This window comes from Vombatus ursinus, unplaced genomic scaffold (genome assembly GCF_900497805.2).
Source record: "Vombatus ursinus unplaced genomic scaffold, bare-nosed wombat genome assembly UNPS02014798.1, whole genome shotgun sequence".
Lineage (NCBI taxonomy): Eukaryota > Metazoa > Chordata > Mammalia > Diprotodontia > Vombatidae > Vombatus > Vombatus ursinus.
This window is the reverse complement of record NW_020954576.1, coordinates 46,569,566-46,583,297: the sequence shown is the minus strand read 5'-3', so window position 1 is coordinate 46,583,297 and position 13,732 is coordinate 46,569,566. Positions and strand designations below refer to the sequence as shown.

The window sequence follows — 13,732 nt, the reverse complement described above, 5'->3', positions numbered from 1 at the left end:
ACTTATCAGTTATTATTGTCTATTATTGCTATCTGACTATATTATCTCCCCCCTTCAATCTAATAAACTCCACTATTTTTATTCAAATTGAATAGCTGAGCAAATAATAGTCATTGAATAAATACTTGTCAAATTGAAATGAAGAGAGAGATAATATTTTTAGCTTCCTCCCGACTGTACTTTTTGGCCCAGTATCTGATGACCTCATCAGCCTTTTTGTAATAGCTCAGATCTCCTTCCAGGCAACTATGAGTATTCCAATTAGGATTACAATTATTCTAATCCCTCATTTACCTCCTCAATTTCCTGCTTTGGTTCTTTCTCTTCATCCTGACCCACCCCTAGATCCTAGGCAGGTAATTCCTGTCTGCCTTTACAATTCTCCCCACAGTGACTTAGAGCACAATTTGATAATAACTGAGGGGAAACCAAAGGCCACTATTGAACACTAGTCCTATGTTTTGGGTCTGCCAGGAGAAAATGAATAATCCAGTAATAACGACTGCTACCTGTGCATTACACCTGTCCCCCTTTCCTTCACCCATCACATCTCGACCTTATCTTTCCTAAAACAAGTGCGCCAGGTTCAGAGAGAATTAAGGTGTCATAGGATCATAGGGAATTTAGAAGCCATCTGCTTCACCTCCCTCACTTTATAGAGAAAGCAGCTTATTGGCTGTGAGAGGTCCTGGCAGAGAACACTGAGGTGCAGGGATGTGACTTTACTCACTCAGAGTCACATAGGTAGTAGTAAAATCTGTTACTGTTGGAAGAAAGTGACAAGAGATGAAGAGCTGAATGGTATCTAGAAGGGAAGGATGATTCAAGATGAATACTTGGGAGCCAGGAGTGAGGGATCATGGCTAAGCTGAGCAACTCATCCTGAAGATGCTTCTAGCCCTGTGGTCTTCTCCTCTGGCCTGAATCACCATTTCATGAGGTGCTCAGACCATCTGTGTTCACTTTGCTCTTTGCTCCCTCCCTCCCACTCTCTGAATCTTCATACCTCTTCCTAGCCAGTATTTTTCCCACCCAATTCATGTTCCAACTCTCTTTTATGTGTTACCTGCCCTCATTTGATTGTGTGACATGGGAGATCTTGGCACAGGACCGCCCAGCATGGCGTGCCCACATCGGAGAAGGTGCTGTACTCTGTGAGCAAAGCAGAACTGAAACAGCTCAAAGGAAATGCAGGATGTGAAAATTTAAAGAATCCGCCCCAAATGTTCACACGCACTATTTATGTCCAACCTGTGGTTGAACACTCTGAGCTCGTATTGGTCTGATCAGCCACAGTTGGACACATTGAAACTTGACTCTAGCATAGTGATGTCATTTTGGTCCTCTTCAAGAATGAAGCACAACCACCATCACCACCACCACCACCACCTTCCCTCATTAGAATGTAAGCCCTTGAGGATGAGGATTGTTCTTTTTATTTTTTTCTGTGTTGTCTCTCTAGCACTTGGTACAGTGCGAGGCCTTCAGTAAAGCTTAATAGATGCTCTATTCATCTCTCTATCTACCATACTTCTGTTTAGATTGTCTATATCAGCCTAAGGTAGGGTGGCGAACCTGGGGTCTCAAGGCCAAATTTTGGCCAATCCAAACTTTGACTGAATCCAAACTGCATTTGTTCTGTGAACAAATCCAAACTTCACAGAACAAATCCCCTTAATAAAAGGATTTTTTTCTGTAAAACTTGGACTCAGTCAAAAGGCCGCACCCAAGGACCTAGAAGGCCACATGTAGCCTGGAGGCCACAGGTTCCCCAACCCTGATCAATATTGTCTTGTCTAGACCTTCAAACTGGGCCACCACCTGGGATCGTGAAGCCTCATCTTCATCCCTGCCATTTCTACCCATGCAGAGGAAGAAAACATTAACAACTGATCAGCTCTGAAGATCCCCAAAGAAGCTTGCACACGAATGAGCCTTGAAGGAAGCTAGATTTCTTAAATAGGGAAGTGATGAGGTAGTGCATTCCAGGGATGGTGCACAGCCTGGGCTAAGCCTGGGAAATAGGAGATGGAATAATAAGTTCAGTGAACAGAGGTAGACAAGTTTGGGGAGTGAATTAAAGGGAATAATGGGAATTAAGCCTTAACCTCTCTGTTCCACAAATTTGTCATCTGTAAAAAGGGGGAATTGGACAGAGGCAGAGGGGTAAAAATGAAAGGTCAATGAATTTGTAGCTGGAGTCTCTAAGTGCTAATCCTTTGTTATGTAATAGCTGTGTGACCCTGGGCAAGTCAATTAATTTCTCTTGGCCTCTCAGTTTCCTCATCTGTAAAATGAGGGGATGGGTAGGTGATCTCTAAACCCTAAATCTATGAGCTTGCAACCAGAGACTTTCCCCAATCCTCCCCTGAGAAGGCAAAGGCCAAAACATTATCCTATATGAATGACTTCAGAGTTAGACTGAAGCCACAACAGGAACATTATCACGGACAATCCAGCCTATTCAGACCCCTCCCCCATTGTGCTATTGTAAAGGAAAAGCTAATATGCCCCAGGTGCCTGGAAGTGAGAATTTACCTGGTAGTGAAGTAACTTTCTAATTAATCATGATTGAGAGTCCTTTCTCCCCACCCCCACTCCGTCTTCCCACCCCCAGCCTGACAGTCCCACAAATGTGCACATACAAATTCATGAAATGACTTCTCAATTGGGTTAGGAGAGAATTCCAAGCTCCTGATCCATCCCTGATAGGTACAAAGGTACTGACCACGAAAAGTGCACATCCTTCCTCCTCTATAAAACCAGACAGCTAGGTTCATAGAGAATCAGAGATTCTCAGAGCCTCTGTCTCAGAGGTAGGCACCAAGCTTTCAAGTTCCTTCCCCTGAATCCAAGGTAAGTCATGGACATTATTTTCCTTGGTGAATATTTTCCTTTAGGGGAAAGTAACAGTTCCATTGACTTATTGCTTCCATTATTATAAGCAGCTGGCCTATTTTGGGTGTGATAAAATTAAGAAGCATCCAGACAAACGTATTATATAGAACTGTTCAACCCAGCACAGTGCCGGAAACAACTTTAACTAGAACAGGAGGGTAAAGAGACTGTGAATTGAATTTGCAGAGTCTCTCAGTCTGGAAGTTCATAAGAAGAGAAAACACTGATGTTTGAGGGGGTTGGTTCAAGGACAGACCTGTCTGGATGTGGGGTAATGGACCCAATGACCTATGCAGATCTGTTTTATCTGAGACATCTGTGATTATTACAGATATGTATCTCTTCTTGTCATCCTGCCCATATTGAAGATTGGACATCAGATAACTCTCCTCTGCTTTGGAGTCTAGTAGAAAGTGACTTGAACTTTTACCTGGCTTCAGAGATGGGAAATAGTGTCTTGTAACAGGAGGTTCATTAGATTAAGTGTCTGAGGATCTGAGTTCAAGGCCTGTCTCTATCACATATTTCCTGGGTAGCCTTAGACAAGTCATTTCATCTCTCTGGGCCTCAATTTCCCCATCTGTAAAATGAAAGGGTTGACCTAAAGTGATCTCTAAAGTATCTTCCAGCAGAAAGACTATGATTCTATAATCTATTCTCTTGACAAATTCAGTCCTCCTCTTGTGCTTTATTAAAAGCAAGTCAACTTTAATGGGAAGACTTAATAAAAGTGACTCATTTGAAAATTCGACTTCTTACTTTCTTTCCTGGAAACCTAATTGTTAGAGTCAGGACTGAGTCAGGGTGGCAATAGGGGTATGTAATGCTTACATTCTTACCCATTGCTGTCCTCTGATAGATATTTCTTTTTTTTTTCTTTTTTTTTTAACCTCTCCCAGTTAGAACTCAATGCCCTGGAAGGCAGGAATTTTTTTTTTTTAATATGGGATTTTTATAACACTTTAAACTTGGCAAAGTGTTTTATACACATTATTCCATTTGAACATTCTAATAATCCTTGGAGGTAGACATATACCCATTTTATAGATGAGGAAAAGACAGAGACAATATTTTTTAAAAATCACCACTTCTTAGGCATCTATTATGTGTTTAGCACTTTATTAAGGTTTTAGGAAAAATACAGTACCTGCCCTCAGAGAGCCTAGTAGGAATGATTCTCTTTGTGTAAGAGATGGGGAAAATAAACCTTTAGGGAAGGAAAAGGGCCTACTTGTACATAGAGCCAAAGGTGAGAGACCTAGGGGCCTGAGACCCACTCAATCCTCAAGACCTCTATTTCCCAAAATGCATATTTTAATGCATATTTTTGTGTACCATGTTACCTTCTTTTTTGCCATGGGAAGTTATAGGATCATAAATCTAGAGCTAGAAGGGACCCTTAGATATAAGATAAATCTAATTCCCTCATTTTACACATAAGGAAACTAGATTGAGAGAGGAGAGCAACTTGCCTCATGCCACCCAGGAAATTGAATGGAGATAAAAATAATTATGGTAAAGAAAAAAGGGAGAAGAGCAGAATGTGTGTGCGTGTGTGTGTGTGTGTGTGTATGTACATACACATACATACATAGATACACACACACACACACACACACACACACACACACGACATGTCCAAGGACCTGGTGAACTAGGCATTAGAGTGTCTTGTAACAGAAGGCACCCAAAAGCATACCTTATAGAAATGGTGCATCTTAGAGCTGCAGGGATAAGGGAAAATCTCCACTTTGTGCTGGCTTCAATGACCCTTAGGGCTAGATCTCTCTATGGAAGCATGTAATATAACAGTTGTGTATGGTAGGTATGGAGAGACAGATTGATAGACCAAGGTTTGAAGGGAAGAAGAGAGCTAAAACTAGGATGGAATGACCAGAGCTTTGTCCCAGGGCACTGAAATTTAGAAGGTATTTAAAGTGCTCCCATTCCTTCACCATCGTAGGGAAAAAACGGTCTTAGTGCTTAGTTAGCATGAAGAATTAGTTAAAATAGGAAGCTACAAGATATACTTTTTCCTTATCCTCACTCACTCTGGCCACTAATCCAGTTGAGCTCCTCACTGGCCCAGGCTCATCTGTTCTTCCATACCTCTCTCATCACATTCATGTATATCAAGGTCTTTGTTTCTCCGTAGAGGGCCCTTATATCTCAGGGTCTCTCCCTGTTCCCGATAGAATTTGCCTCACAAAGTTGACTTGAAGGTATCTTTGGGCTCATCACTCCAGGCACCAAAACGCCTCATTGTGACTCTGGGGGGTGAAGGTGAACTGATCGATCCCTCAGTATGCCTCAGAGAACTCGTGAATGTTCCACCAAGTGATAAAGTTTGGGAAACACTGTTCTAGATTCCCTGATCATAAAGTTTTCCCACAGCGGTTTCTTTGTGCTTATGATCCTGTTATTGGCAGACTCCAGTACCTGGGACCAAAGACCCTGTGTCTTCAAAGCTTTTCCCCTGAAATGCACTAGTGGTCAGTTAAGGAGTGCTAACCTTGGTCATACCATGACACCTCCCTCTGTTTCTGGCAGGAGTAATTCATTCCTGTACAGCGGTAGGAAGGAATGCAGATGGCTGTCTTCTCTTCTTCCCTGTTTCTGTTCATCTTTGTCTGGAGCACAGAGCTGGGAGCTGAGGGTCAAGAATTCCACTTTGGACACTGTTGGGTACAACGGGGAACTCTTCAAGACTTACGGAGGGCCTTCCAGTCTTTAAGGAGCACTGTGGTAAGTAAAGACACTATACCCAGCCTAGCAGGGCTTCATTGTGAAAATGATGTGATAGGGGGAAAGAGGATGGGAGTAAGCAATTTATTAAAAGCTTAGTATGTGCCAGTCACTGTGCTAAGTGCTTTACAAACATTATCTCATTTGACCCTCAAAACTGCCTTGGGAAGTAGGTGTTATCATTAACCACATTTTACAAGGGAGGAAACTGAGGCAGGCAGAGGCTAATTGACCCTCCTGGGGTTACACAGTGGAAAAATCACTGGCTCTACTCTCAGATGATCTGGGTTAAAATCATGTTTCTGACACTATCTGACCATCGGCAAATCATTTAATCCCTCTGGGCCTCAGTTTTCCCAAGTGCCAAATTAAAGAGTTGGACTAGATGGTCTCTATTTTAAATCTATGATTCCATGAGCCTACGGTGGTATTACCAGAACCCAAAAGGACTGGAGCAGATCTTCCAGGCATTAGCCACTTAGAGAGAAGTTGGTGGAGGAGGATGGGAAGTACAGTATCGTTTTCAGGCCTCCAGAATCTCCCTGTTCTATCAGGCCCATGCTGCTTCCTGCCTTCTCACCCAGTCAAATTATGGGACAAGAAGGGATGGAGGTGGCTAACCTGAGATGTTAATAACATGGATATGTGTTAAAATCTAAGTGTACATTTCTCCTGAGCTTCAAGGGACTCAATTGAAAGTATTAAATGAAAATATCATAAATCCTTGGAGTAGGAAGTAAAGTAGCAATGACTGGGGGCTCAAAATATGAAATGTTAAGATAGGAAAGGAAATGAGATGGAAAGAACACTAGACTGGACTCTAGTCTCAGCTCCATCAGTAACTAGATGTGAGATTTGGGGCAAGGCATTCCATCTGTTTCTTCATCTGTAGAATGGGTATAGTGGTAAACTAGCTAGTTTCTACAATCCCTTTCAGCTATAATTACCTACAAATCTAAGATATTCTCATCAGAGAATGGGGCAATGGCGTCTCCAAGTGCTGGGGTAGGTCAGGCAAGTCAGGGCAACAAACATTTATTAAGATCTTAATATGTGCTAGGCACTGTGCTGTCTGAGGACAGCAATGCAGGAAAAAGAAAGGTAGATCTTATTCTCAAGGAGCTTATATATTCTAGTTGAGGAAGACAACACACAAAAGGGAACTGAAAAGTTCAAGAAGTGAGAGGTTAGAAAGATAGACATGAGGATATAATCCAGAGAACCAGTAGCAGAGCTGAAAGGGGGATGAAGCATGGCCCGTTGGGTCTGGCCCCATAGTGGAGGCCCTGTGAGGAAGCTACCATTGGGAGAACAGAACTAGAGAGGCCAAGGGTTGTTTCAGGGTAAGAAGGCCCCAAGAGTTGAAGGAAGTCCTGGCATGAAAGGGTGACTGAGGCATAATGGTAAAGTCCTGAGAGTCAGAAGTAGAGCCAGGAAGGGAACGAAGGCCCAGGAAACTCTAGGCCAAACTCAGGTAGCTCCAAACTCAAATGAAGGCATCGGATTAGATGGTCTTTGAGGTTCCTCCCAGCTCTAAAAACTGATGATCCTAGGATATTCCACTCTGGACCCATAGAGGAATAGCTGAGGAAGGTCAGATAGGCCCTGCCCGGGATCAGGAACTACCTAAATATTTCATTTTCCAGAAACACTTGTCTTTTGTGTTGGCAAACACAAGAGAAGCCCCTTCAGACTTCTCACTCATGGTGTGATTCCTAGACTTTCCCTTTCTTTGGCCAATCTCTCTTGGGTCCTCTCTCCATTTCTCCTTCAGTTTTATATTGGTTGGGTTGAGTAGCATGTTAACGGCTGAAGGAGTGTGGCAAATTATTTGCAAAGTTGAGTCCTGCTCTATTTACCTTCTCTGGCATGACTTTCTCTTTCTGTTCCCCAAGCAAGCCCTGGACCACAACACAGACATCCGGCTGCTGCGGCAGGAGTTTCTCCGGAATGCCTCGGTAAATGGGTCATTCAGGATGGTGATCGGGATGGAGAAGGTGGGAGGCGCCACATCTCTTTGCCCAGGGCCTGGCTTTGTGGCTCTGGTCTGCCTCAGGCTGACTTAGGGATCTGGGAGAGGCTGATCTATCTTTTGGAGAGACTAAAGTCCTTCACCTCTGAATTGGGGATGAACTTTTTACAGACAGCACAGAGGCTGGTGAATTCAGTTACTGGGGATGATGCAGATAGGAACTCAGCCCCCAAACATCCTGCCTGCATTATTCAGAAAATGATCTCAACTTGTCACTTCATCTTTCCTAGTATAGACAACTCACGTGTCTGCTTTAGATCATGACCCCAACCTCTTTCCCACTTCCTCTCTCACTTTCTCTTTCTTCATCTTGATCCTTCTTTTCCCCTACTGATTCATTCACTCATTCATTTATAATGAACATTTTTAGCAAGGCACTCTTGTTGATGCTATGGAAATACAAAGATGAATGAGACACAGTCCTCACTCTCAAGGAGCTTGCTGTCTCCTCCTTTTCCCTCCTTTATCACTTCCTTCTTTCTTTCTCATGATCACATCTCTCACCCTCTTTTTATTCACTCATTCAATAAACATTTATTCATAGAAGGCCTGGAATTTAAGAACACCTCAAAGAACCAAGTTGCCTCAATTAAGAGTGCATATTTAAAATTCATAAGACAAAGAAAATAGAGAAAAGATGAAAATTTTTATCTCAGAGTACAATTATAATAACATTTTCCTATCACTTGATGTGACTGGCTCTCATATTATTAAGTGCTGGCTATGTACAAAGTACTGGGCCTTTGAGAGAATACAAAGATGAGTGAGACACAGTGCCCACATTCAGAGAGCTTGCTCTCTTTTTCTTCTCCCCACTTACTTTTTCTCTCTCTCTCTTTTCACCCCTTTCTTCAGCTACATGCTCAAAAGAGACAATAGTCCCAAATATTTCCCAGATATTCCTCTCCTTGGTTGTAGAAGGTTATCATTAGGGTCCTTCAAGACCCAGGTGTACTTTTTCCACACCTCTTGCCCTAGGTGACGCAAATATTATCCAATCTAATGGATTTGGGGAGGATAAAACATCCAGGACCAAAGAGCACAGAATGGAGGACCTTGGTAATAACTAGCCTTCTTTCTCCAGTTGGCTGAAATCTGTCACCTCAACTACTCCCTGCTGAATTTTTATTTGAGCAACATTTTCAATAAGTACCACACAAAGGCAGAGGAACTTGGGATCTTGACACCATTCACTACTTTGGCCAACAACTTCTTTGCCATCCTGAAGAAACTTCAGCGTTGTGTGAGTGGGGCCAGGGGCTAGGGACCGGGGCCAGGGGTGTCTGCCTCTCCAGACTGTTACTGACACAAACAATGACCTAGTGTTTAGTGAGCTCAGTACCTTGGACAGGGAGGGCTTGGTCTTACTTCTCTTTCTCCCCTCTCTATCACCTCACCACTCAAAGGACATGTAGTTAGAGAGAGAGAGACAGACAGACACACAGATAGAGACAGAGACCGAGGCAGAGACAGAGACAGAGATACACACAGAGAGAGAAGTAGATCTATAGATGTAGGTATAGATATAGATAGCTGGAGCATTTATTAAACACTGATTATATGCCAGACACTGTACTATTTGCTGAGGACATGAATATAAGCAGAAAAAGACCCTCAAAGAACTTATATTCTAATGCAGGAAGGTAATCCAGAGAAAAGAACTGGAAAGCAGAATGGCACCCACACAGGGGCAAAGTTGCTGGAGTGGAGTTATAAATGTCCAGAGAATGGGGAGTATATCTAAATCATTGCCTTTAGAAGTAAAGAGTTGATCATCACTGGAGATCTCCATCATTGGAGATTTATTAGGGATACCATGGAAGTGGTTCCTGCTCAGATATGGGTGAAACTAGACGGACCATGAGGTCCCTTCACTGATCACAGTGAAGAGCCGGGACCAATGGTCCCAGGTGAGGAGAGCCACATACTAGACTCTCAATGGGAAGATCTAGAACAAAAAGAAGTCTCAGTTTGTACCTTCATGGAGATTGTGAGTCATCTAACATTTCTAGGGACTGTGGTAAACACCTACACATCCAAATGTGTGAAAAATCAGCACAGCAAAATTAGTGAGCTGAAGAACAGAAGGGAATTGGCTAAAGGAGGGGCCAGGATGGGGTCAAGATTAATCAGGAAAAATTTGTAGGATAATAGAATCATAGATTTAGAGCTAGAAAGGACTTTGGAGTGGGGGGTAAGAACAAGCATTTGTTAAACACTTCCTATGTGCTAAGCACTGTGTTAGGTACTTTGCAAATATATCATTTGATCCTTACAACATCCCAGTGAGGTAGTGCAGTTAGTATCCTTATTTTACAATTGAATAAACTGAGGCAGACAGAGGTTAAGTGTCTGAGTGTCTAGTGTCTGAGGCTAGATTTGAACTCAGGTTTTCCTGACTCCAGGCCAGCCACCTAATCCAACTGTGCCACTGTGTCACTTAATCCAACTCCTTCAATTTATAGGCAAGAAAAATGAGATTCAGGGAGGTTATATAATTTGCTCAAGGTTACATTGGGAGTAAGCATCAGAGTCAAGATTTCAACTCAGGCCCTCTGACACTAAGACAGTGCACTTTTCAATGCACCACACTGCCTCTAGGGGTGGCAGCTTTAAGAAACTTCCTCTCTGTTCAGTAGATACACTGAGGATACAGATCACAGCACCATCCATTGGGTACCTTTAAGAACCTATTTGTCCCCCCACCTACCCACCCAAAAGAGTGTCCTTCTCTAGGGAAGGAGGGAAAAGAGACCTGTACACTGACCCCAATTCTCTTGTTCTTTCTCTTCTCCAGAAGGAAAGAGGGATGTTTTCTTTAAGCGAGAGTTCCCAAAGGAAGTTTCAGCTATTCCAGCAAGAATTTACAAAGGTATGAATGAAGTCCTGGGGAGTTTGGGGAACTGAAGGGTGGGTAGAAAACAAAGATCAGGAGTTTGTTGGCCTGGTAGGTGTTGAGCAGCTTCTGCAGAATGAAAAGTTTAATGATAGACTTCAGGGTGGGTGGATCCATTAGTATCATTCCAAGAAATATGTGAAATTACAAAAGCATAGGCCTAGAGTTGCAAGAGACCACAGAGCTCATTTAGCCTAACACCATCATTTTATAGGAAAGGAAAATGAGGCCCACTGAGTTACATACATGACTGGCCAAAGGTCACATGTCTAGAAAATATCAGGCAGAATTCAAACCCAGCTCCTCCGACCTCAAACCTAACACCCTTTCCACTGGACCAGGATGTATCAGGAGGTCAGTGGGTGTATTTGATTTATACTTGTCATGGGCCCCACAGAGTGTGATTGTCTCATCTTCTGTCCCTTTTCCATGAGAGGCTATTATTACCCCTCTCCCCTACTTGATTATCTTGTGGTTCTTTCTCTTCTCTTTTTTTTCTTCCCCTGGGGCTTACTGCCTCTCGTTTCACAGATAGCATTTAAGAGTTGCAAGGGATCCTTGAGATCATCTACCCAGTTCCTTTATTTGTAGATGGAGAAAACAAGACTCAGAACAGAACTCAGTGGTTAGCACTGCACCCTCCACTTGGCTAATACCTAATTTCTCTTGCCCTTTAGTTGAACCCAGAAGTGAGGCTGACAAAGGCCTTGGGAGAAGTGGACATTCTCTTAGCCTGGATGGAGAAAGCCTTTCGGCCATGATGCTGCAGCCCACCTGCTATCCAAAATTCCCCACCATTTCAATCATGTGCCACGTCCTGTGACTTTTCTATGTGTCATTTCTTCCTGCCAGCGATGTTGCTCTGTGCTGAGGCTGCTCCCAGCCTCTCTACATTCCCTTTTTAGTAGTCACAATTCAGCCACTCTACTCAGGGAGGCTACACTAAGTTGCTGTGAATAATTCTCAAAGCGGATGACAAAATGCTGGCTAGTTGTAAACTGTATTTATTCCAAATGTATTTAATAATTTATTTTTATTTATATGGAGTGACTATATGCCCTTTTTATTTATATGGGAGGACTATAAGAGGACCAGGGTTCAAATCCTACCTCTGATCCTTAGCACCTGTGTGACCTTGGGCAAGTCACTTAATTTCCCTGGGTTTCAGTTTCCTCTCCTATAAAAGGAGGGAGTTGAACTAGATGTCCTCTGAGGTCCCTTTCAAACTGGATCTTGGATCTATGGATTAAATATTTCTCTTGTGTCCCCTGTGGTGCCTGGCACAGTGATGGGGGATCCCCCCCCCATCAATAAATACTGAATTGAACTGAAGGTGTGACTGTTTTTTCCCTCTTTCTCCTCCTCCTCTTCCTCCCCTTCCTCCCCTTCTCTTCCTCCTCCTCTTCCTTGTTGTCATTAACATCTCAGTGACTGTCATCCTCCTCCTCCCCCTTTCTTCCTCTTCCTCCTCTTCATCCTCCTCCCTCTTTCCTCCTCCTTCTTCTCTTCCCCCCTCCCTAACACCCCCCATGACTTAATTGTCATTGGCACTCCAGGTGAGGAAACTACAACTACTTATGCAAATCACCAATTATTCTGCAATCTGTAGTCTTGGAGAGTTGCCTGGGGCGCTGGAGGTTTGTTACCGGAAATTTAATAACATCTGTGCCCTTTGTAAGTTGAAGGTTTGGAAAACAGACTGTCCTTGATGCATTTGTCAGAGTTGGAACACTGGAACACTGGGCTAGGGTAGCCCACATTTTTTCTAGAACTTTCCACTGAGAGAGAGCCTAGACTACCCATGCCTGGGAACCTTAGTCCAGGCTCTTCACTGTAATCAATGAAGTTCAAAGAGACCTCCCCTCTCCCTTCCCAGGATCTAGGTCCAATTTTAGCTCTTCTGCTTTCTTAGGATCTCTCAGGAAAAACCAAAAGCAGTGAAAAGGACCAACTTTGCAATTCATTCCCCTTTTTTAGATGTTTGATCCCTTCATTTGCTTTTTCATCCATTGCTCCACTGACTGCCCTCAGAGAGGAGGGTAGTGCCAGAGCAGACAGCTGACATTAGCACACTCGCTGAGACAGCCTGTACCTTAAATGCCATTCTCTGTTAATAAAATGCATCTCTGTTGACTCTTGACGACTTCTTTCCATTGATGGATAAGCTTTCAGTTAGGGAGGGAAGATAGGAGAGCTGGGAAATGCTACCAAGGATACTTGGAGGAGAGGTAGACCAGAAAGTGGGAAGGGCAGAGTGATCTCTACTTCTAAGAGCAGTACTGGACCCAGCTCTACAGCTGATAGGATATCAACATGTCTCTGGCTGACTTTGACCTTGTTTTAGAAGCCCAGGAGAAAAAAAAATCTGTGGGCTGGATTGACAGGTGGACCCTGGGCAAGTTGTTTAACACTCTTTGCCTCTGTTTCCTCATCTGCCACATGAGCTGGAGAAGGAAATGGCAAACCACTGCAGTATTTTTGCTAAGAAAATCCCATATGGGGTCATGGAGAGTTGGACATGCCTAAAGTGACTGAACCACAGCAACGTAGGGGTTGATCAGAGAAGGTCCCTGTCCAATTTGATAAGGTTACCTCGAGGCAAGGTGAAGGTTATGGCTTTGATTCTATCTCCCATGTCCATTTGACCTGTTCTCAAGTCAGTGTTGATGAATTGGGATCGAACTGATTGGCTCTTACTGTTGTTGAAAGAGTCATCTCTGTGCCAAGCCTATAATAAAAGGAGTGAATTACAAAGCTGGTCCTTTTCACTGATTTTGCTGTTTCCTGAGACATTCTGAGAAAACCAAAAAACTAAAATTGGGACTACATCCTCGGAAGGCATAGGGAAGGGGGCCTGTGTATGCCCACAGACTCTGCCTTTAGCCCCTGGGGGAACTGTTAACAGCTGCCTTGGGGCACAAGTACATCAGAGGTAAACATGTTTTCACCCGTATGGCTGGAGAGCACAGGTCCTGGCCTCCAATATCTTGGCCCTAGCCTTGCAGAGGCAGCTACAGGAGCCACACAGCCAAGTGGTGGAAGTTCCTGAGCCCAGCCCCCTAGACAGAGGAAGGAGGATTTCCAGGGCAGTGCCAGCTTCAGGTCTGCCTTCCTATCAGTCCTAAATTCAAGAACTCCAAAACCCAGTCCTCTAGAGAGAT

General features: G+C 43.5%; 1 protein-coding gene across 1 annotated transcript; it reads left to right on the top strand.

The window, feature by feature from the left end:
• Positions 1–2,798: 2,798 nt before the first annotated feature.
• IL24 (interleukin 24) lies at positions 2,799–11,613 on the top strand. Its single transcript, XM_027871398.1, has 6 exons — positions 2,799–2,856; positions 5,449–5,643; positions 7,539–7,601; positions 8,760–8,918; positions 10,473–10,547; positions 11,249–11,613. The coding sequence occupies exons 2-6, from the start codon at positions 5,482–5,484 to the stop codon at positions 11,330–11,332; spliced, it is 543 nt and encodes a 180-aa protein (XP_027727199.1). The 5' UTR covers positions 2,799–2,856; positions 5,449–5,481; the 3' UTR covers positions 11,333–11,613.
• The last annotated feature ends 2,119 nt before the right edge of the window (positions 11,614–13,732 follow it).

Coding starts and splice junctions, on each gene's coding strand:
- IL24 (XM_027871398.1), top strand. CDS start 5,482: ATGCAGATGGCTGTCTTCTCTTCTTCCCTGTTTCTGTTCATCTTTGTC. Junction 7,602..8,759: donor AGTTTCTCCGGAATGCCTCG/GTAAATGGGTCA, acceptor TTCTTTCTCCAG/TTGGCTGAAATCTGTCACCT. Junction 8,919..10,472: donor TGAAGAAACTTCAGCGTTGT/GTGAGTGGGGCC, acceptor TCTCTTCTCCAG/AAGGAAAGAGGGATGTTTTC.